This window comes from Neopsephotus bourkii, unplaced genomic scaffold (assembly GCF_033783945.1).
Source record: "Neopsephotus bourkii isolate Nb327-2 ecotype Australia unplaced genomic scaffold, CSIRO-AGI_Nbou_v1 NB_144, whole genome shotgun sequence".
NCBI classification, from domain to species: Eukaryota; Metazoa; Chordata; class Aves; order Psittaciformes; family Psittacidae; genus Neopsephotus; species Neopsephotus bourkii.
Window position 1 is genome coordinate 1,377,449 of NW_026900661.1, and position 23,028 is coordinate 1,400,476.

Sequence of the window (23,028 nt, forward strand, 5' to 3'; positions counted from 1 at the left end):
ATTCTACTAATTTAGAATTTTCATGTTAAAAAATCTACTTATGTGACCTTTGCCATTATGTCAATATTTTCAATTTTATTCAACTGTCTTCACAAACTGCCCCAGTACTTTCTAACTCTAATTGCACGCAGTATTAAAACCAATACTTCACTGAAATTAGATATTTATGTAACATACATGAACAAAAATTACCACTGACATCTAACACTTCACATCTCAAAATCTGAATCATAAGCATCAGTCCCTTACATAGCAATAATGGTTTGATTTTACTTCAAGCAGGCAACTTTTTTCTTTGTTTTTAGTAGCCCAAGCCTGTTTTGTAGGGGAACAGTTGCCTGCAAACATTTAATCAAGTACAGCCTGCCATGGACACGTATTTTCTCTACTTCCAATGGATCCCTTTCTTTGTTAAATATTTGATGTAGTTCACTTTGATGCATAATAATGAAGAGACACCTTCAAACAGGACATCTGAAACCTGGTCACTGATGTGCAGGAGCCTCCAATCAAAAGCCACCTGAATACTTGACAGTCTCCTCAATTTGCCCCTCTCATAATCTCTGAATATTAAGTTTATACAGAAGGTAACAAATTCCCAGTTTATATTGGCTGATTTCTAGCAATTGACTGAAGAGCACTGCTTTGCTTAGAAAGCAAGGCAAAAGCACGCAAATGTTTTCTCTGAGTAGTTTAAAATGGTATTGACAACCTGGTAACTGAGGGAGACAAAACTATGATTTGATTCATATAAGCTTGAGACTGATTGTGCTTCAGGCCTTGCAATCTTTGCATCTGCTTTGAAAGACCCGCCTTCAGTGATTCAGTCAATGTCATAGCGTACACAGCCTGCATGTGCTGCTACTTATTTCCTCCCTGTGCTTAAATGCTTTTTTCCTGCCACGTTTATCCAAACAGAGCTGGAGTGTTTGTCATTGCTGTGAGTTGACCTTGGCTGGCCACCAGGTACCCAGCAAGCTGCTCTATCACTCCCCACTTAACAGGACAGGGGGAGAAAATATGATGAAGAAAAGCTCCTGGGTTGAAATAAGCACAGGAAAATTGCTCACCGATTGCCATCAGAGGTGAAAGAGACTTGACTTGGGGAAGATCAATTAAATTTACTGCCAATAAATAACAGAGTAAGATACCAAGAAATGAAAACCAAACTAAAAACATCACCTTCCCCCACGCCTCCCTTTTTCCCAGGCTCAACTTCACTCCTTCTTTTTCTCCACTCTCCACAGCAGCACAGGGGAATAGGGAATGGGGGTGGCAGTCAGTTCATCATGCATTGCCTCTGCCGCTCCCTCCTCCTTGTGTTCTTCCCCTGCCCCAACATGGGATCCCACCCATGGAAGACAGTCCTTCACGAATTTCTCCATCATGAATATCCCACTCCTCAACATTCAGCCTTCACCCACTGAGAAATCAAACACAAATATTTCACCTATTCAAGGGGAATTTTTAATACGTATACTTTTATGTGTCTTTGTATGTGTGTATGCATGCATAGACTGTCATAGCAGTCATAGTAAATTCTAGCGACACACTTAAGATCCAGCTTAAAACTTTAAACTGCTGCTGAATGACACTTGTAACCTTCTACATGAATACAACTGACCAAGTCTCAGACTAGATCCAGCTAGGCTCTGTCAGTTTAGAAAGCAAGGGGTCTGTTCTGAACATCGTGACTAAACAGAAGGGTGTCCTTTACCCTTTGTGCCTTCAGTCTCTGATACAATCATCTTTAGCTCAATTTTACCTCAATTTGTCTTTATATGCTTCATCCATGTAATACATAATAGAGTGAACCTTGCCATCAAATTCTGTTTAGTTGTGCCTTTATAAATCACAGTAAAACTGCTCCTGCTAATATGTTTCCTGGTCAGTCTTTGAGTGACGCTAAACCACTCATTGTGCAAAAGTCTGCTCCAGCGTGGGTTTTCCACAAGATCAGAGCCTCCTTCAGGGCACATCTAAGTGCTCTGAGGTCCTCCACAGGCTGCAGGTGGATATCTACTCCACCGTGGACCTCCATTGGCTGCAGGGGACAGCCTGCCTCACCATGGGCTGCACTACAGGCTGCAGACAAATCCCTGCTCTGGATCCTGGAGTACCTCCTGCCCTCTTTCTTCACACACCTGGGGGTCTGCACGGCTGTTTTTCACATATTCTCACTCCTCTCTCCCAGAAGCTGTTGCACAGCTTTTTCACCCCTTCTTAAATATTTTAGCATAGAGGCATCCCAGTGTGGCTCATGGGCTCACCTTTGGACAGAGATGGGTCTGTCTTGGAGCCAACTGGAACTGGCTCTGTTCGACAGTCTCTTCTCACAGAAGCCCTGAACACTCCCACTACCATATCTTGCCATGCAAACCCAATACAGTCATATGCATCACCACACAGATAGAAACAGAACAAATACCATCCCAGTGTAAGAATGATTGCCCACACAGATTCTTGGCTTCCCACACAAGAACCTTTCACAAAAAATCCAATGTTAAAGGCTCAATGAAATCCTCTTTGCATTTCTTTCTCCTTCAGGGCATAACATTGCTGAAATCTCCTCTTTCATCTGACACTTGAATAGCCAGGAACCCACTACACTTGACATTAACGGGTACAGCTGTGATTGATTACTCGTATGGGATTTCATGATGAGAACAGAACTTTGGTCCCCTGAGAACAACTGCTCTACCCAAATAAACTTGTCATTTTTTATTTTTCTGTTCTCACCTCTCATGGAAATGGAGAACCTATAGCTAAAACTCAGAGTAATAGATAACCTACAGTACAGGATTCCATACCCTAGCAAAGTCAGGAATAAAGTATTTCTAATACTCTAGACAGAATCATAAAGGAAATGTGCTGGGCTTAATTCTCTGCTAATTAGTGATTCATGACTCACCGTCCTGGGGTATATTCGTGATGGTGTAGACAGCTGATTCATAAACTATTCTTCACTTATGTATTACTATTTTGAGCAATTGGAAGGAACTTAGATGGCATAAAAACCTTGGGGATTGTGAAGAATATCAGCAAAGCCAGAGGAATGCCAAACTGCACTACTCTTGGCCTCAAGGATTACCACATAATTCATCACTCTTTTTTAAAAATGGGATTGATATATAAAACCAATTACATACCATGTGGTGTTTATTTTTTTAATGTTTGGCTGTGCTATGTCTTATATTTCTGCATTCCCTCCTGTAAATACACCTAGAACTGGAAAAAGTACTCATAAAGGATGGGTACTATAATATCACTTGAACAGAAATCATCACATTGGGGCAATGCTGCATGGCCAGTTACAGTTTGTATGCAGAAGCAGAACTGTAATCGAAATCATGGTAATCAAAGTTTCTTAGTTTTAAAGCAAAATAATTTACTCAAAATTAAAGGTTTCCACAATAAAAATAAAAAAAAGGATTTGAATCTTAGCTAGTATTTATACAGAAATAACAGATTTATTTTCTAAATGTTGATTAAAAAATTATTTTTTTAATTAGCATGATTTAGGATTAATTTTATTAATCATGAAATCTATATTTCCTAATTTTTCTTTGAAATATCAACAAAGATTTTTAATGAACTATTTCTCTTCAGTATTTCTGTATTTCCTGAACAGTAATTTTTCCTATATATTTTTTTTCAACACAAATGACAAATCAATCAAATAAAACTAAACAAAATTCTATAATGTAGCTGGTTTGCAATTACATTTAAATCTATCTGCAGCCTTACAGCTCCTTTGTTTGTTTGTTTTTAGAATATAATAGAATAGTTTCAGTTGGAGGGGATTTACAACAATCATCTAGTTCAACTGTCTGACCACTTCAGGGCTGACCAAAAGTTACAGCATGTTATTAAGGGCATTGTCCATTCACCTCAAACACTGACAGACTTGGAGCATCAACCATCTCTCTAGGAAGTCTGTTTTGCCTCCTAAGATGGTAAGAGAAGACAAACTGCTATGAAGGATTAGTCAACTTTCCTCTCCAAAAGAATAAATGAAACAAATTGGGAAAATGGCTGGGAGGGGGTAAGAAAATGCCACACTATATCACAGATGGGAAGAAAGTATTCTGTGTTCCTAAAACAAGAGATGGCAGTATACACTTTCCACTGATACCAATGACCTTTCCATGAAAGACCCTATTCCATACATTAAATCTGCAAAGATACTTAAGGGATGGTCCAGAACACTTGAAAAACAAATAAAGCCTCGAAGATGTTTTAAATATATTGCTTATAAATCTACAGTATAAGATCTTAACATAAACAGTTTAAAATACTCAGTCCCTACTGAACTTCTCTTAATATAAATACATAAGACATTCCATTAAATTAATTGCATTTACATTTTCATTGAGTAAAAATAATGCTTCTTTGGGAACTGCATGAAGATCTGGCTGCTGTTGCTGGAGGCACTGGAAAAAATGTTTTTACAAAGCACAGGAAAATATTATGGCTGACAATATTTGTAGTTACCAGGCTGAAATAAAAATCTTAGGCTGCACTACCAACCTCAGTCAACTGAAATCAAGTAAGAAACATCTGCTAAAGGTCTGTCCAGTAAAACATTCTTGGAACAACCAGCATCAGCAAGATACCCTCATTTATAGCGAGATGCAAAATTTGAATTCATTTCACTAATCTTTAACACATCAGGTGCTATATATTGTCAAGAAGATAATACTGGACTTAGTGTCCTAAAAGTCAAGGTATGACAAAGCCCATATTCTTACAGCTGTTGAAAACTACACAAGTATTTGTTTCTGCCTAGCACTTGGATTACTTGGGTGATGAAGGCCTTAAAGTAGTGGAAAGTTTCATGTAATGACAAACAAATTTCTACTGGAAGACCATGTCCAACTCACATGGTTGGACACATCTCCACTCACAGCAGATTCTTTGTATATTGCAATGTCCCATATGATGGAAGTAAGAAATATTTATGTATATTTATATAGCTTTACGTCTAAGGAAGCCTAAGAGAAGGATCATCAGGTACTGAGGAGGCACCAATCTACTCGCAAATCATTGCTGCTGCTGGCTGATACAGTTCTTGAGAGAAATCAGAATGGTCTATATATAGAAAATGGCAAAACAAAAGCCTAGAAAATATCAAAGATTTCTAAAGGTTATAAATGTACAGACTGTTAGGATTTATTATTCTTATCTGAGAGGAATGTGATTTTTATGAACAACCATGTCTTTGAAATACTACATGGCAGTTATTCCTATCAAAGCTCCAGGACACTCCCCTGATTGTGTCTGAATGATATAAGGAATACTGAAACACATAAAGGTACTGAAACACAGCAAAATAGACTTAGCATTGAACATGCACTTTCTGTCTTTAATAATACAAAAAACATTGACAGATTGAGTAGGAGAAAAAATGACACATATTTCAGTGGTATGTTGCATTTTTCATTATTTAAGTGCGCTACACATACAGAGACTCAGATAAGAAAAACACCATTAAATTAAGTCTGCAAGAGAGAGGCTTCCACTGTTCTAGTGACTTTGATGGTTGTCAGACTTAATGCATATGAAGTTTTTTTTATTGATTAAAACCCGAGAGCCACATGCCCTCCTGATTTACACCTTGTATAAACTTGCTAAGGAAAAATCGGGTTTAAGAGAGACATGACACTTCTGACCTACTGCGCTACCTCTAAATGATTATACTCTTCCATGTGACAGTTAAGAGACCTGCAGACTGCACCGTCTGTGAAACTCTAGCTGCTGTGTAGAAATAACTTCTTCAATGAGGCTGTATTTTGCAGAAGTAAGAAGAAAGTGTCAGGCTGACCCAAGTATCTCAGCAGAAAAGTTTGAAACAAACTGGAGTAAATCAAATAGGTGTTCCTACAAAGCAACTGCAGGCTGGTTTTCTAAAAGTATGGACAATAAGTAGGTTGCTGACTGAAAAAGAGGCCCTTGATATGTCCAAGGATAATTACACCAACAGGGCACCATGGCAGGTTAGGTCTTTTGCTCCTAGCTCTTTCTAACAGGGTTTAACATCTCGATGTGTCCCTGCCCTCGGTCACAACCTCCCCCCCTGCCCAGCATCAGCATCAGCACACGTGCCAGCACACCTTTGGACTTCCTCAGTTCTATTTTAGGATAGTGCCCAATGTTTCTGTAGGTACTGTAAAAGCTCATCAGCAGTTTAAGCAGTTTTGGGTTTTGTTGGTTTTAGCTTTCCCTGAGTACGGCCAGAATGAGTATCTATTTCAACTCACGAGCAAACAAATACTTGAAGAACAAGGATGATCACAGCATGAACACATCGTAAATCTTGCAGCCAAGATCAGGTATATCCATTTCAATATTGGCGACACCATTAGCACACCACAAAAATATTGCTAAAAGCCAGATATGGCTTCACAGACTCATGGCTAATTATACTGTACACAACTGACATGGATTAGAGTCATTCTAAAACTAAAACCAAAAGTCATTTAGGGACAGAAAGTGTCTAGCATATTATGACTAATCCTGTAATAAAAAAAAAATAATAAAAAATTGGTAATGATACAGTTCTGCACAGTCCATACTTAAACACTGAACTAAAAAGTGAAAGGGGGAATTCTCTGTATTTTCTATAGAAATTAGATAAATGTTGAGCATGCAAACTGACAATATTAAAATATAAAATTAAGTAAAACACTATGAAAAGGTTAATTTTGGTATTGAAAAAGTTACACATTTTTCAAATTCATTTAATTCATATAAAAGACACTGATCTACTCCTCAAACATTTTGTCAACTTGCCTAAAACACTTCTTAAACATCTTGAGAGACTGAAAAATGTTTGAGCTGAAAGTGAAATAATTTGATGTATGTGTACTCGATAAAGTCATATGTTTCATCAATTTCCTTAATAGTGTAAGTTTATATATGGCTCCAGTTAATAGGTCTGATTCAACCTCTCTTAAAAAAAAATGTTATGGACTTTCCGCTACAAAAACACTGCTCTCCTTTCCAAAGATCAATTCCACCAGTAAAATGAAAAGCAATTTCACTGGACATTATAGCCCTCTTTAAATCTTGGGCTCCACAGATCCAGACCTATAACCCTTATATGTGCTGACACTCTGTATGATCACTGGCATGAGTAGGAATTTGCAATAGCGGATGCAGCAATGCTGACATAATCTGCAAAAGACTCCAAGGCTCACACTCCCCATCAGCATGTCTGAAAACATCTTTCTTGATTAGAATGAAATACATTTTTTTATTTGCAAAATAAAAGACTTCATACCAAAAAATATGATCTTTTGAAACTCTTTCCTGCAGAAGAATCCATTTTTTCCCCAAGTCAATGGATGCATAAACCTACAAAAGAGAGAAGGAAAAAAGATGATAGGCAACTGTTAATGTTGTACATCTTCTGAGGCAAGTCTTATGTCACTGTTAAAATGACAGACTTTACACCAATAAGAAAGACCAAAAAAACAAACAAAGAATTACCAGGAACTCTCCATGACGTTTTTCAGAGTAATAACCTTTCATGGAGAATATTTGTTTTAAATATAATCTAGAATGAACAAAACTCAGTGACAATGTCTTCTTGTTTCCCATGAAAACAATTCACAGTTCACCTCAAGTCTTACATTTTTTTTTTGAGATTTAAGTCTTAATTTTGAGATTCTTACCTCAGCATGGTTACACAAAAAGTTACACCTTCCTTCTCCCTTCTCCCATTCACTGACCAAACAAGCACAAATGCTTCCTTTATGCTTCAAGCCTTAATTCCAACAAACACATGTAAACTAGAAAGTCAATGGATTTCAAAATCTGCTAAAATAGGACCAAAAAGATATTAGAGAAATGTTTAAGAGATTTGATGAGAGAGACACTTGAGCGCTTGCATCAAGGATACCAATTTGTGACCTGTTGAGAAATGGTCACTCAACAGTGATGCAGAAGATGGCCTGGAGGAGGAGGAAGCTCAAACTTCCTTCTAACCAAATGCTAATGACATGGATGGATATCCATGCACAATGGAGATGAAAGCTGTTTTCCCACAAAATAAAGAGGAATATAAAACAGCTATTAAAAATCTTTGTCCTTCACCATTTGCCTTCATAATATGTTTCCTTTAGTTAAAATAGGAAATATCAAACTTCTAAAAAGACAGACTTAAAGCCCCCTGCTGTTTGCATGCATTTCTTATTTGATCCAATTTACACATGATGGGTTTTCTCTCAATATATCTAATAGGCAAAAAAAAGGCAAATAAAACTGTTCTTTGCTGTGGGAATAAGTCACTAGTTCAGTCACCGATTGCTGGGGGGGGGGGGGGGAGAAGTGTCTTATGAGGACTAGTGAGGAATGTTTTTGGTTTAAAATTACAGGTTCAATGACAAAACACTACTCCTCCCCCACATTACTACAGAAAACTGGCAATATTTATATGTAAAGATAAAGGCTGAGGTAGCTTACCATTAACTCTAAGGTTAAATTTACTAAAATTTGAATTGGAGATAAACCAGTATTTCCCAGTTACTCTGCACTTCACAACGACTGGGTTTTGCTCCATTGTGCATACAGTTAAAGCAGGTAGACCACAGTTTGAGTAAGAAAGTAATCAGGACTCAGGTTGCTTACTTTAGCATTCACCCAGTCAATGCATAGACAGAAGTGATCAGGGATCAAAAGGTTTTCGCCCTCAGAACTAAATGCTTTAATGATGGGGATGCAGAGCTCAAATTACTTCCCCTCACACGCATTTAAGACTGAAGTCTGGGAGCTTATGAATGAACAGTTTGCTTTTGTGCAGAGAGAAGCCCATGCAAGCTTACTGTAAGAGAGAGTGAAGTAGGACTAATATATATATTCTAACTTAGAGGAAGGTTTAACTAATGCAGTACTGGAAATTAATAAAAAATAACGTGTAACTAACATGCACACATTCAACTTCCTGTAATTAAAAAGAAATACCCATAAGTGTTTTGGGTGTTAACAGATAAATGTGGTAAAACTACTAAACGAAATTAGGTATGAGGTGAAAACAGTTATATTAGTATACAGCTAACATCTCAGGCTTCAGTAAACAAATCTATTAGATCTCACATTTCTGTTTATTATCACCCATGTAATAAATGTGTGATTTTAAAAAAACCTGAAAATGCTTTTCTCTGTTTTGCCATTTTGTCATCCTTTCAGCTTCCAAATGAACAATTAAAATCTACTGCATCCTTGTTGAGTTTTAAAAATAACGTAGAAGCATTTAAATAGACTCAGTGAACGGCTGACTGTTATTCATTATAACTGAGGAAATCAGAAAAAGGGAATATAGATTTGAGGCAGCAAATAGATTAATCCAACCATAATGACTGGATTTGCATTCATTCACAGTGTCAGCTAGAGGCTACAGGTTTATTTAAACAAAATCTAGGGTTCCAAATGAATATTTTGCAGCATAAAATAAGCCCTAAATCAAATCAGAAGTTGTGAGAAAGGCTGTGAGACTCCAGTAGACAGAGAACCCTTGCTGACTGCTATTTATGAAGGATGTGATCCTGTACTCCTTGTATTCTCAAAAGTGCCTCTGTAAGAAATCATTTGAGTATCAGGAGGTAATGGCTTCCCCTGAGTTTTAGATTGTGGTACATCCTGATACGACTTTCTTCCAGCGAAGGTAAAGTTACTTAACACAAAACTCTAGACTATACAATCTCTCTAGGCCAAATTCAGATCAACACTCTCAAGACCACTAATTTTAGTACAGTGACCTTTTCTCATGTAAAGTTACAGTTCTGATTTTCAACTTTTCCTTTGCCAACATCCCTTCATCTTCCTTCTCCCTTCTAAGGCCAACTACGTTAGATCTTAGACAAAATGTAAGCAGGTTACTGACTCAGTTATCACTAAAGGCATCCTTCATTCCTACACATCTTACGTAAAGCTGTAAGACTTGTCCAGTAAATCTTTGTGACTGACCCCTTCTAATGTCCAGCAGATTACCTAACCCTTCCTGCTACTCCTGCAGATCTATCCTTTACTGACTATTTTGCAGGGTTTCTTTTGTCCAATCACATTTTAAGTTTGGCAAATAACAGCATCACTCCTTTTGGAAGATTATAAAAACATAAAATTCCTGAAAATCTCTTTAATATGCATAAGTCATCAAAAAAGCCAAAGCAAATGCTTCACTTTGTGCTTTTGCCTCCTCTTTCCTGGCAAATATTTCTAATCACTTGCTGTGGGCTGGTCAACTTCTTTGGTACAGTTCTTTCAACTCATACTTAAGATTCTGCCATTCTGTAACTATACAGAATTCAGGAGTTATATATATCATTAGAAGCAAAATTCAAACTGAAATAAAAAATGTTGTCATAATATAGGCTTTTTGTAACTTCAGGCTTCCCTGAAGTATTTTGTTTACATAACCTGCATCCAATGTATTTTTAATTGTGTTAGGATTTCAAGTTGAAACTGCTAAGTAAAATATTTAATGTAATTTGTGACTGAGTCAGGTTTGGTAAATATTTTATTCTAGTTTTATCTTTATTTGCAAATGCCTGTAAACTTGAATTGCTTTGGGATGGGCTATTAACTTACATATCCCAAAAAACATCCTAAAGGATGACTTGATATAAAATCACTGAAAATGGTGTAATATTTGGCTGCAGCATGAGCAACTGTCTCTGACTAACCTCACCACCAAAATATGCACACTCTGTGAAGTCTGACAAGGATTAAAATGGGCTACTAATTTCAGTTTAAAACAGGAGCAACAATGGAGGTGAGTCAAGACCATGGTCAGCACCAGAATACGGTGACTTTACAGCTGCAGTTTTGACACTGTGAGAAAAAAGATGAACTGTACGCAGACTGCGCACACTCATTCGTGCTTAACCTAACCCTGCCAGGAAAATAACTACAATTTTACCAGAAGAAATCTGGAAAATGGTTAAAATTTACAAACATGCTAACTCCTGAATCTGAAAGCAGCAGAAATACCTCATAGGAGAGAGAATTATTTTACATTTCTACAGACTCACTGATTCCTCAAATACTCCTCTGCTGTACTACTGTGCGGTTTGTTTTATATTACTTTTACATTCCATGAACGGCCTTTGGAGGCACTATTTCAGCTTCATTAACTTTCTACTACACTATAAATTACAGGGAAATTGCTTATGGTCACTTTCTAGGGAGGAGCACATTTCAGAAGTACTATTTAACAATATTAAGCAGGAGGAGAAGTATTACCAATATCCGTATCAGCCAAAACCACTAAGATTGAAATTACATTATAAACAAGCATTTGGACATGAAGACAATCAATATCTAAATAAATCTCAAAGCCAAGACATGATTTCCTTCTGGACAACTGATATTTCATAAAACCCAACACTAAGCAGCATATCAAAACTGTTTTGCATCCCCTTATCTAAATAATTCCTAAATTTCAAACAAATGCAGTATCTTCAAGCCTTACCTTGCCATCCTTGGTATAAGCAAGTACTTTGTCTTCCTCTTTTGGGTGAAAAAGGAGAGTTTCCACAAAGAAAGTAATGGGTTGCTTCTGGAAACTGGCTCCTTCATCCATGCTTATGAAAAGGCTTTGGTCACGGTCATTATGGGAAGAACTTACAAGAATTATCTAAAAGACAAGAATGACAACATACAGTCAGAAGACTGTTTTCTTCATAACAACACAGCCTTGTTTTTCTTGTGCAAATATCAGATTTTGTTCATGCCTTACCTATCAAAATTATGTGGACGAGAAACTGAAAGCATGTAAGGGTTAAGGACTGCAAGATCCTATTACTCTTCCCTCAGACATGTGAATGTTAAGTTCTATAACTTCTCTTGCAAATCACAGCAAACTGATCACGCTCCCCATCTCTACTCAAAATGACTGCCTTAGATTTTGGTCCTTGTGCAAGGCTCATGAAGTCATGTTAGTCTCCAGACTAACAAATAAAGAAATAATACTAGTAATGACTCTTTTAAACATACCCATATAAATACCTTACCTAGTAAGGCTGCCTTTATAAATACTAAATGCAAAAATAATCACTGCTACAGTTACATCAGAAGAATCACGCAGGAAAAAGAACTAGTTCATAACATCTCTCCACTGCTTCATCATTCTCCTCATGCTGACACACTTTGGAGAAAGACAATTCACTTTGATGCAGAAAAATATGCCAATCAATTGCTTGTATTTCCTTTTCAGGCCCAAACAGTGCCTTAACTCAAACATAGTAATAGCTTGAGATGTCTCCTTGTGTGAACTTTGTGTCAGGCTTTCAGCAACAAAAAAATTCCCCCCACCCCCAATTTAAATAGAATTTACTCTTTTCAACTTCTTTACATTTTACAGCCGGCCAACACGTTATAGCGTGACTCTAAAAATGCCAATGTGAGGATCCATTTTTTTATTGTCCTTCCAGATCAAACAGACCCAGTTGGTAACCTAGAAACAAAACACGGATTTTCAAAGCCCAGCTGGGCTCTATTTGGCTTGTACTTCAAAAACAATTAAAAAAAAAAATCCTGAATTCAAAATGTTTTTAGAATATTCAGCAAATGATGTGGAAAACACCACAGAATACTGATCACCATGATACAGTGACTGTAAATTGCTTACAGGGATAAATGGCAATGAGTTATGCAAACAGAATTACAATAATGAGAATACAGAGAATGAAATATATTAGACAAACTAGTATGATTTTTATGTAGACACTTTTTTAGAGTAAAGCTGAAGTTAGAAGTTTGAAATTTCTAATGAATTACACAGATTTGACAGCTGGACTGAGCTTTTAATGAAATTGGTCTTGGGGGAAAAAACTATAAATACAACATTTGTAGATGCTCTAATTTGACAGGTTACTTAAGCATGTGCACTTGTAATTGAAGCTCATACACAGTTGCACTAATTTTTGCATAGCTTTCATATACTTCAAATGGGGCACATACTGAATCACATTGTTGAACAAGACAGAGAATTGCACATAGTCCTGGGTCAATGGCCCACTGCTGCAACCCCAAACTAAAGCCTATGTGAAGCCAAATCTGCTTCTGTTAGCTGGGTGACTAGGTCAGAAGTGCAAGGTAATAGCCTATAGCTGTGCTGTGATCTTGTATTATTTTAATGATACACATCGCCCAAGAGTAGGAAACAGTATTTTTCTTGGAAAGCCTCTATAAATGAGATTATCACAAATGCCATCTTTTATTCCTACTGTATGCAATGGCTTCCCATCTCTCGGTAAACTCTTCAGACAGTATCTGTTTAATTTATTACTATACATGCTCCACATATGCTGCTGGTGGCCTAGATAGAGGGTTCAAAGATTCTTGTAACACACTAATTTGGCAGGTTTTCTGCAAGAGGGCACAGCACCAACCTAAAACTGAATGTGGCTTGTATGTGCTGCCCTGTCCTTTTGCTTGCATTGCAAGGATGAATGAAGAAGCCTTTATGCCCAGCATGGAGATTTGTATTTTCCTTGCCTCACTACCATCTGCAACTCAGGCTCAAAATACTTAGTTTACCTTAGAAATAAAGGGGCACAGAGTATCTGTGCTCATTCCTCTTGGTTCCTCACCAGATCACAGGAAGAAGGACCAAGTCCTATGCTAAACCAAACTCCACAAGCGCGACTGCAACAGGAGCTCCACAATTCCTGATGATGCCTGTGTCCATGCACGTCCTCATATTTTGATGCAAGCACAAAGTTGGTCCTGAAACTCATGCTTAGCTTGCAGTGTGTACAAGTACCTCCATGCTGCATCATTGGAAGCAGTATGGTAGTAATTCAATATAGAAAACCTAATATCTTTGGATACAGTCTTCTAGTCCAAATAACACTTTCTGTAAATACCAATCTCTTCATTCTCTCCTGTTAATGTTTAAAAGAACATATACAACTAAGACAACAAATTAGTATGTCATGTACTCCACAAAAGGAATGAACTGCACTTGTACAGAACATTAATCTCTGGACTACAGCACTATTGTGTTGCTTTCTTTTTCTCGCCCAGTAAATCTTACACTTCCAAAAATAACTAATTTTGGCTTCAAAATAATGAAGGAATGAGGATTATAAATTTGGGAGTGGTTTTCATTGTTACTGAGACTTGAGTATAGGCATGTCTTGGGTTTCATAATGAGGACCAAAGAGCGGCTTGCAGAAATGGTAACAAAAACGCTAACTATAATGAAATGCAAACACAATGTGATATTTGCTAATCCTGTCCTTCAAAAATATTATGTGTCTTTTGTAGTTAAATCTATTGGGAAAAAAATAGCCTAAAGACGGTAGACATCTAAGCATATATGCAAAGTCCCTAACTATACTTTTATTCACACACATCATAATTCATTTAATGAAATGTTTTTGAATTTCATTCAGTGTTCTGATTTATATTTCAATAGTTTAAACTGATCATCATGTGCCAAGCATACAGATTTGCTACCCACAGCTAACACACTGGGTGCTCAGCCTTGCCTGCTGGCTAACACTACTTATTGAGGAAAATATTCCAGAGTAAATATTGTACTCACTTTAAATGCTTTCCATAACAAGTTTTATTTACTTTGCAAGTGGAACAAATAGCAAAACCTTCCTGCTAGCAACTGATGAAGGGATGCAACTGGGATGTACTATCTGGAGAGGCAACTAACAGTGATCGCTAAGGGTTTGAACTCAAAATAAACAACTATTCGCTTGAACAATTGCATTTCCAAAAACCAGAACAGATTTTAATCACATCTAAATTTCATTTAAGCTTCTTTTAAACAACTTTTTACAGAGCATTTATCCCTCCTGTGAAACTCTTCTTGTATTTTCTTAGTAAACTGTAACTTTATATTTTAGTGTTTACTCTGACCTCACTTCTTAATCTACCATCAGCTAAATAAAACACAGTAACATATGTGTGTACACTCAGATCAGATGTAAATTTACAACTTCAAATAGTTAAGCAAAGGTAAAAGAATATTTCAAGGAGATGAACTATCCCATGGACTGTAAATAAAATCAGTAACTATAAGACATGTTATAGATCAACAGAGAGGAAAGCAAAAAAAAGATTTCTAATAAAAATGAAAAATACCGCACCGTGCCAACGTATGAATTAAAGCATTCCAAAAAAAGAAAAGCCATGCTTTTCTTCATTTCAGGAAAAGCTAGTGAGGCAGGAGGTAATACAAAAGCCAAATAAGTCTGAAAATAACATAACTAAATCCATTTATTTAATCTCTCTTTCAGGAATGATTGGCCAATGTGTACATCTAACCATTCCCTCTACTGGGTGGAATCACAATCTGAGCCCCAAAGGATGAAAAGGCTCTGACAACTTAGGTTACAGTATCCTTTGTATCATACTACTTCCACTTCTACCATAAAGATGTGGAATAATCACAGTGATTACTTGGGAGTCTTAACTATAGATATGGCAGCAATTCAAAGCTATGCTGTAATTTCAAGTGGCAATAAACACAGGATATTAACATGCATCATTTGCACTGTGTCTGAAATATAACCCCACTCCCCTCAGTTTAGATCCAATCAAAATGTAAACTCAGGACGAATTTGATCTTAATCAGCACTTTCTCTAAAACAAGGCAATCTTCTAACATACTACAATTGTGCTGTCTCTTTCAGCTTCAGCAACTGGTCCTAATTGTAATTCTAGCCTTTATTTTCCTTTCTGTTTCTCTAGTAATAAAAAAAAGGAAAAAACAAATCAGAATGTCCATCATGAAGAAATTTCTAGACTCACAGCATCTGATTTGCCACAGAGGTTTCTGCAGCAAGCTGTAAGACAGATAAGACACACCAATTTTTAATTCTATAACCTCCGTATGGTCAGAAATCAAGACTCCTCACATGCCTCCACACTCTAAGCTGACCTTGAAGGAAGAAACCAGGCTGAGTAAGAAATCGAAGAACAGAAACTCGTCATCTGAGCACACAGAAGTCATACACTGAGAGGTCAAGCCACCTACACCTGTTTAGTCCCCTCCAGTGGACACAGACAATTTGGCTGTGGCAATTCAATCCTAAAGAGCGCTGGAGTCACTCAGGCCAAAATCTTAACAATGCAAACTTATGACCCATCCCCACTAAGGTCGAATAATTTGCATTAAGAACATGTTACATTAATGCCTAGATGAAGGGTCTTAGATAAACTGGAGACAAGGCTGCCGGGCACAGGGCAGCACCACTCTGCTAGTGATACCATCCCATAAACCTGCATGCCTACCTGTGTTTTGAAAAGGAATATTCTTTGTGGCAGTACTGCCAATCTCTATGAAGTATTCATAGAGCTTCAACAGTACTGCAGTTGTACTCTCAACATTTTTCAGATTAAGTAACTAACTCATCTATTTTTTCTTGTTTTCATAATTTACATTATTTATGTGTTATTAGGTATGCTTGGTTGAAACAGAAATTACTCTAGCACCTGGTCCCAATTGTAAATGATTGCTTCTCAGACAGCATTCATAAAACATACAAAGTGGACTGCCAAGGGTTATGATTTTTATCTTGGATGGTATGAAAGACCTGATAACTCAAGAATGACAAAGCTGCAGAGTGAAATACAGTGGCTTTACTTACATAGTGGTAAAAATCATAGAATCATAGAATAGTTAAGGTTGGAAAGGACATTAAGATCATTAAGTTCCAACCCCCCTGCCATGGGCAGGGACACCTCACTCTAAACCATATTACCCAAGGCCTCGTCCAACCTAGCCTTGAACACTGCCAGGGATGAAGCATTCACAACCTCCCTGGACAACTTATTCCAGTGCCTCACCACCCTAACAGGAAAGAATTTCCTCCTTATATCCAATCTAAACTTCCCCTGTTTAAGTTTTAACCCATTACCCCTTGTCCTACCACTACAGTCCCTAATGAAGAGTCCATCGCCAGCATCCCTATAGGCCCCCTTCAGATACTGCAAGGCTGCTATGAGGTCTCCACGCAGCCTTTTTTTCTCCAGGTTGAACAGCCCCAACTTTCTCAGCCTATCTTCATATGGGAGGTGCTCCAGTCCCCTGATCATCCTTGTGGCCCTCCTTTGGACTTGTTCCAACAGATCCATGTCCTTTTTATGCTGAGGAGGACAACATATAATAATATCTAAGAATCAACCCAGGATAATTCCAAGCAAAGTGAAAGAAAATGCCTCCCAAATAGCAGTTTAATCTTATAGATTATCCCTGGAAGTTGCACCCAATATCACTCATCACAAATGTTAGTTAGTAATAACTCTAATAACTAGCTTATCACCGAGAATTAACAAGAGCTAGAAAATGAGCATCTCTGTGTAACTGAATTACATAAATGTACATTGATGGAATATATATATATGAATGTACACACATCCTAGAACACTGTGTTACTTTTCATTCATAGCTTCCTCTCTAATTCATATTTACTTTCTCCTGAAGAGCCCCTTTTGAAATATTGGAAATACGTATTTGAAATATTTGGCTTTGTCTGCAGGGCACCCAACATAGTGGAAACAAGCTTAAGGGTTGTTACGTGTCATATTAATGAATGCCCACAGAGAACCAGCTACAAAAATTCTGACTGATGTTGATGACCAGCCTGAAAAACCTGCCCTGTTACGCTTGTTGGCAACCTGCATATATCTGAATCTGCCAGATCTGTATAACCAAACACCTCAACGATGCTAACTATGCCAGCTTTCTAGGTGATACCAATTACAGGTCAATTCTTCAATCTTCTTATTTAGAGAACTGTCAGACAGGATAAGCAAAATGGTCATTACCTCTGCTTCCATGGGAACAGCTCTCATCCATTTATGACCTGCTGGAACAAAAAAAGCTGTTGCCACTTGACCAGCACGGCAGGCCAAACCTTCATGAGGAATGCTCTGCTCAAAACCATTTCAGAGCAGTAACTGGTGCTGGCAGCCCAAGAATTTAAAGAAACCCTAGAACTATTAAGCAAACTCGGTATTCCTGCAATATGATGAGAGGGATGAATATGCCAAAGGTCACAGCAGAGGGAGAGGAAAAACAGTATTCAGCAACTTCACAGACAGTCCTTTCTTTAATAACTAATTTTTTTACTGCTATTTGCACCCATGCTGCAGAGTTAAGCTACACGTGCATTGCTTATCTTCTGAAAAATATGTTGGTACTGTTATAAGCAAGTAATTAATAAGAAGTATATTTAGTATACACAGTGGATCTTTTGGCACAGGCTGAACTTACATTGAGAGGAATACAAGCTTTATTAGGTACCCAAGGCTGGCATAAAGGATCCTAATACTATTTCTTACAGATACTACTTTTTTGTTTTTGTTAAAAGTGTAAACAGAAGAGCCCTTTGGTTTTCCTGCAAGGTTCAGTGTTAGCCTGGTTGTTGCTAATTCTTCAGAAAAAGTGATCACTTAACGTAGCCTTTGTATAGTTCATAAATCTAATAAAAGCAAAACTTAATGTTCTGATGTTTTGTGGAATATTCATCATATTCATATATTTACATATGCAAATTGTTTCAGTTAAAACTATGCATGCCAGTATACCAGGAACTAAATCAGACAGTATTTCCTGGTATGCTCTAGATCAGCAGTTTGAGCAGGGAAGCACAGAACCAATTCTGTTCCCTAACCAGGTTTTATATTGTCCATAAAATAAGAACATTTGTGGGTCTTAGAGAAAATGAAGGGGTTTGGACTGCACAACAGAAATGGGCGAATTTTACTCTCTCACCAACATCTCCACAAATATTAGTATTTCCCACACAGGAAATACTAATACAGGCACATACTTATCTTTTAAACATGGTCATTCACAGACTAATCTAATCCATTAAGTTATTTTGCAGACATCCAATAAACCTGCAAATATATTCTGCCTGAAGAGATCATAAAGCAAAAATATAAAACAACGCTTCCCAAACAAGATAATGGATGCACAACAAATGACTGCATATGTATGTTGATCTAATTTAATGAAGAAAGAGGTCAAACAGTTCCTAGTCTCCAGCCATTAATTTGTCAGCAGCAAAACTGCACTAAAAGAGAAATTACATGAATAGTAAGTAGTGGATGAGGAGAAAATATGAAGGAAGAAAAAGGCAGTTGTGGTGGTTAAGAATATCAGTCATATGGGATTGATCAGGACCTCCTTGTCTTGTGCAATAGGAAAATCCTCATCTGCCTTAAAAATATTACAGGTGTGGCTTTTGTTTTTTTTATTATGAAACTTAGTTCTATTATAAGGCCACATAAGAATTTTCTGGGAAAACTAGAAAACGGAGATCACAAAACACTACCCTGGGGAATCCCACCTTGCACAGATTGTCCCCTCCAATCCCAAATAATCAACGGGTTCCTAATGTTCTCAAAGCCAAAGGCCAAACCATAATGTTCCCAGTGCCAGTTGAGGCACCAACTTCAGCATATTTATTCCTCTCACTCCCAATTCTGTAGAGCACTTCTTATGCAGATCAGTGTACTTAACTCTGTTACAAATCATAAGGAGTAAGTATCATTTGCCAGACATGGTGGGGGGTTGGGGGGGTGTATATACACAGCAAAACCACACAGGTTCATGCAATCAAATGGGCTACATCCAAAATTGTTGAAGCAGCTGGCTGAAATCATTGAGAGCTGTGAAAGGCTCCAGTGATTAGGAGCTGTTCCTGAAGACTGGAACACAATTAGCACCATAACCATCTTAGCATCACCTACAAAGTCTCTCAGATGTGACTCATATTGCATTTTGAATTTCCCCATTCCCATATCCAAACAGGTAGCTGGCGCTATGAAGTTTGTTGGTAAAGTCTTTACCCTTCCGGAAGCACCTGCTTCCTTTGGAGAACTGTAGGTACTCTCTTTAATGGAGATCTGGGTATAGTTAAAGATTGAACAGCTCTTCTGTCCTAGACCACAGGGGAAAATACAGACCTGGGGGAAAGAGCTGCGTTGAGCAAGTCTTTCATATATAAGGCACAACTGATTATGTGGTTTTGAAGGGAAAAATTGAAGTGTGAAGGAAAAGGAGTCAGAGCAGCAGAAGGAAGCACTCAGAAAACAGTAATTATTTTTCACTTTTGCCATATCCCCATTATGTAGGCTACAAAGCTTAATTATAAAAACTCTTGCTATTGAAAGATTCCCCCTGATCTTTGATATCCAGTCCAAATGGACTGGAAAAAAAAGCTCTTAAAAAAGCAGAAAGGAAATGTCTTTTAAAGTAATTTTTGGTCCCATTAAGGCAAATCTCATTAATAGAAAAAGGACTTCAGTGAAGAATAGACCTTTTATATTCAGAAGCATACAGTACTGCTGTGCCTGATTCTAGCAGCACTGTAGATAATAAACCATTCTCCATCAGGGCTTAGATTTTTACAGTTCTGAAGTACCCATTTTATATTGAGGTAGGGTTTTAGTAAATGCACATACCTGACACTCATTGTGCTAGTCTTCATCAGGTGTACTTGAGATTGGAGACTGGAGCTTTTGAAAGATGATGTATAAAACACTTTTTGCGTTTAAAAGCATCGTTTTGCCATAACTGAAATGTATTGCTGAAAACTTACATCAGAAAATTTACCAGCATGACTCCTAAAGCCCATGAGGGAATTAGGGGGAGAGGATATTCCCTCTAGGACTGTTCCACCTTATGCACATCGATAAAAAAATAAATATGCTAGGACAGAGATGCTGACTTTGTTGAGCAGTTGTTAGAGAACTCACATGTGTCACTATGAGTCTCAGTATCTTAGCTGAATGCTGTCATTACTGAAGCTTAGGCAATTCTGTACACGTTCTCATATATGAGAGAAAGAAAAGGCTGCACGTCATCAAAACCAAGACAGAAATAGAAAAAATGATCTTTTGCTCAATTTGCTAAACTGGTGAAATGTAGGGGCAAGGGTTATTGCTTCTATATTTGTTCCCAAGCATGTGATTCTGGCTCTTTTTCAGAACATTTTAATGAAAAGTTGAGAAGTGAATAGGAAAGGAAATTAAATGAATGCACAAACATTTCTACTAATCCTTTTTCTCTCATAGAATCATAGAATAGTTAGGGTTGGAAAGGACCTTAAGATCATCTAGTACCAACCCCCATTTTCAGTAACATTTAATCTTCATGAAAAGTTTGTAATTAATCCAGGGGATTTTTATCTTTTTTAACACAATATTTTCTGAAAATGAGAAGTCGGGAGACTGCGGGATCCTGACTGCGGATGTTTACAGACACAGAAGGCAGCTAGGAAGATTTCAGGAGCTGCTAGAGATTCAGCTATGAATTATGGCTGATACTGAAAAAAGAAAATCCAAGTGATATTGTTTCTCTTCCCTTATATGACTACAGCCACTGAGAGCTCTAAAAACAGCAGACCGAGGTTAGTCTTGGAGTACCAATTCTGTTCTCAGTCAGCTGGAACTTTGGCAAACTGACCATTTTACAGACCCTGGGACTGACCTCATCTAAATCAGAATCCAAACAAAACATTGGTCTTACCACCGTGTTGGCACTTACAAGATTCTGCAGTGATTCCTGAGGCTGTAACACGAATGTCTGTGAGACTTTACATACATCACAGTTGCTCTACATTTCACATCAATAGCAACAAGATGTGAATAAAAATATGTGCTTACAGGTGGTTTTAAAAGAGAAGCAGAGGAACTATCTATGATTCTATGATTCTATGAACTAAAAAAACAGAGAAATTCAAGAATGGGAACAAAATATTGAAGAAGGTATATTGGCAGGAACCATCTGTATTTCCACAAAGAAAGGAGGAAAAAAACCAACCCTGTCTGCCATTATCCTCAGAATCTCCATATTATTCACATTTTTATTTCATTGTTTAAATGAAATATATTTAAAGCATATTGGAAGTAAATATGGGGCTACTGGAAACAGACCCACATCAACAAAATACACTTTAGGAGTAAACAAAAAAACAACTCCTCCCTCTTAAAAATCAACACCCCCTTCTCCTCCAGTGCTGTCAGCAAAATAAGTATTAATAAAGTATTAATAAAAACAGCATTCATACAAATACCTGCCGTCATTATGGGAAAAAAACACAACAAAACAACCACAAACAAACAAACAGAAAAAACAAACTAAACAAAATCCAAAAATCCCCACTTTTTGCAATGTAACTTCAAACTTCCAGTTTAAAGCACAATCCACTTCCAATGACAGAATCATAGAATCACAGAACAGTTAGGGTTGGAAAGGACTTTAAGATCGTCTAGTTCCAACCCCCTGCCAATAATACATTTTATCTCTTTACCGTACTTTAAGACCACACTGTACTGATGCTTCCAGCGGTCTCAGTATCTTGGAGTTAATTTCCATGCGGGAAGAATGCCTTACTGCTCCAGAGCCAATTTCTAATCTCAGCTGTGCAGATATGTATGTTTTTGATTAAATCTACTCTTCAACTGACATGCACATACAGAGCAAACAGAACACAGACCTGTATGTCTTCAGATTTGAACAGGCAGTCTTAAATAACCTGGGTTAGACAAGTAGGATGAAAACAATTAATCTCAGTTGGTAATTAGGTATCGTTCTGGGAATCACAGTTCCAGTGTTTGACAGACCCAGATGGATACTGCACAGATGTTGCATTAGAACATAGCTCTTTGACTTGAAAGTTGCATGCTTTTACTTTCTTTCCCTTTCTTTCCTTTCAAACGGACATGTTCGTATTCATAGATAAGAATTTCAGCTTATCTCACTGTTTTTCCTTCTCCTTTGCTTCTCAGATCACCTGTTGTGCTAAGGGGCAGGCTATGTGGCTACAACCACCACCTCACTGTCCTCCACAAACGCTGCTCTCTTGACAGTCCAGAGCAAAGAGAAGGCACTGAAGCTGGGAAGGCTGAGTTGCCCTCTGGGCTTTTTTTTTTTTTTCAGAGGTTCTATCTATTGTGTTGGAAAAAGCTAGATGCCCAGGTAAAGTCCAAGACCCTAACATTCTGATGAGGCAGTGTCGTGGTTTAAACCCACCCAGACAGCTTGTTACCCAC

The 23,028-nt window shown here is 37.5% G+C and overlaps 1 protein-coding gene across 9 annotated transcripts in view; it reads right to left on the bottom strand.

The window, feature by feature from the left end:
• SORCS2 (sortilin related VPS10 domain containing receptor 2) overlaps window positions 1-23,028 on the bottom strand; it is a 545,361-nt gene that overhangs the window by 98,168 nt on the left and 424,165 nt on the right. For all 9 annotated transcript variants that reach the window (XM_061369718.1, XM_061369703.1, XM_061369709.1 and 6 more), the window contains 2 exons: window positions 11,471-11,635; window positions 7,283-7,356 (listed from right to left, as the gene is read on the bottom strand). In XM_061369718.1, coding sequence (XP_061225702.1) covers window positions 7,283-7,356; window positions 11,471-11,635 — 239 coding nt within the window. The remainder of the gene's footprint in view (window positions 1-7,282; window positions 7,357-11,470; window positions 11,636-23,028) is intronic.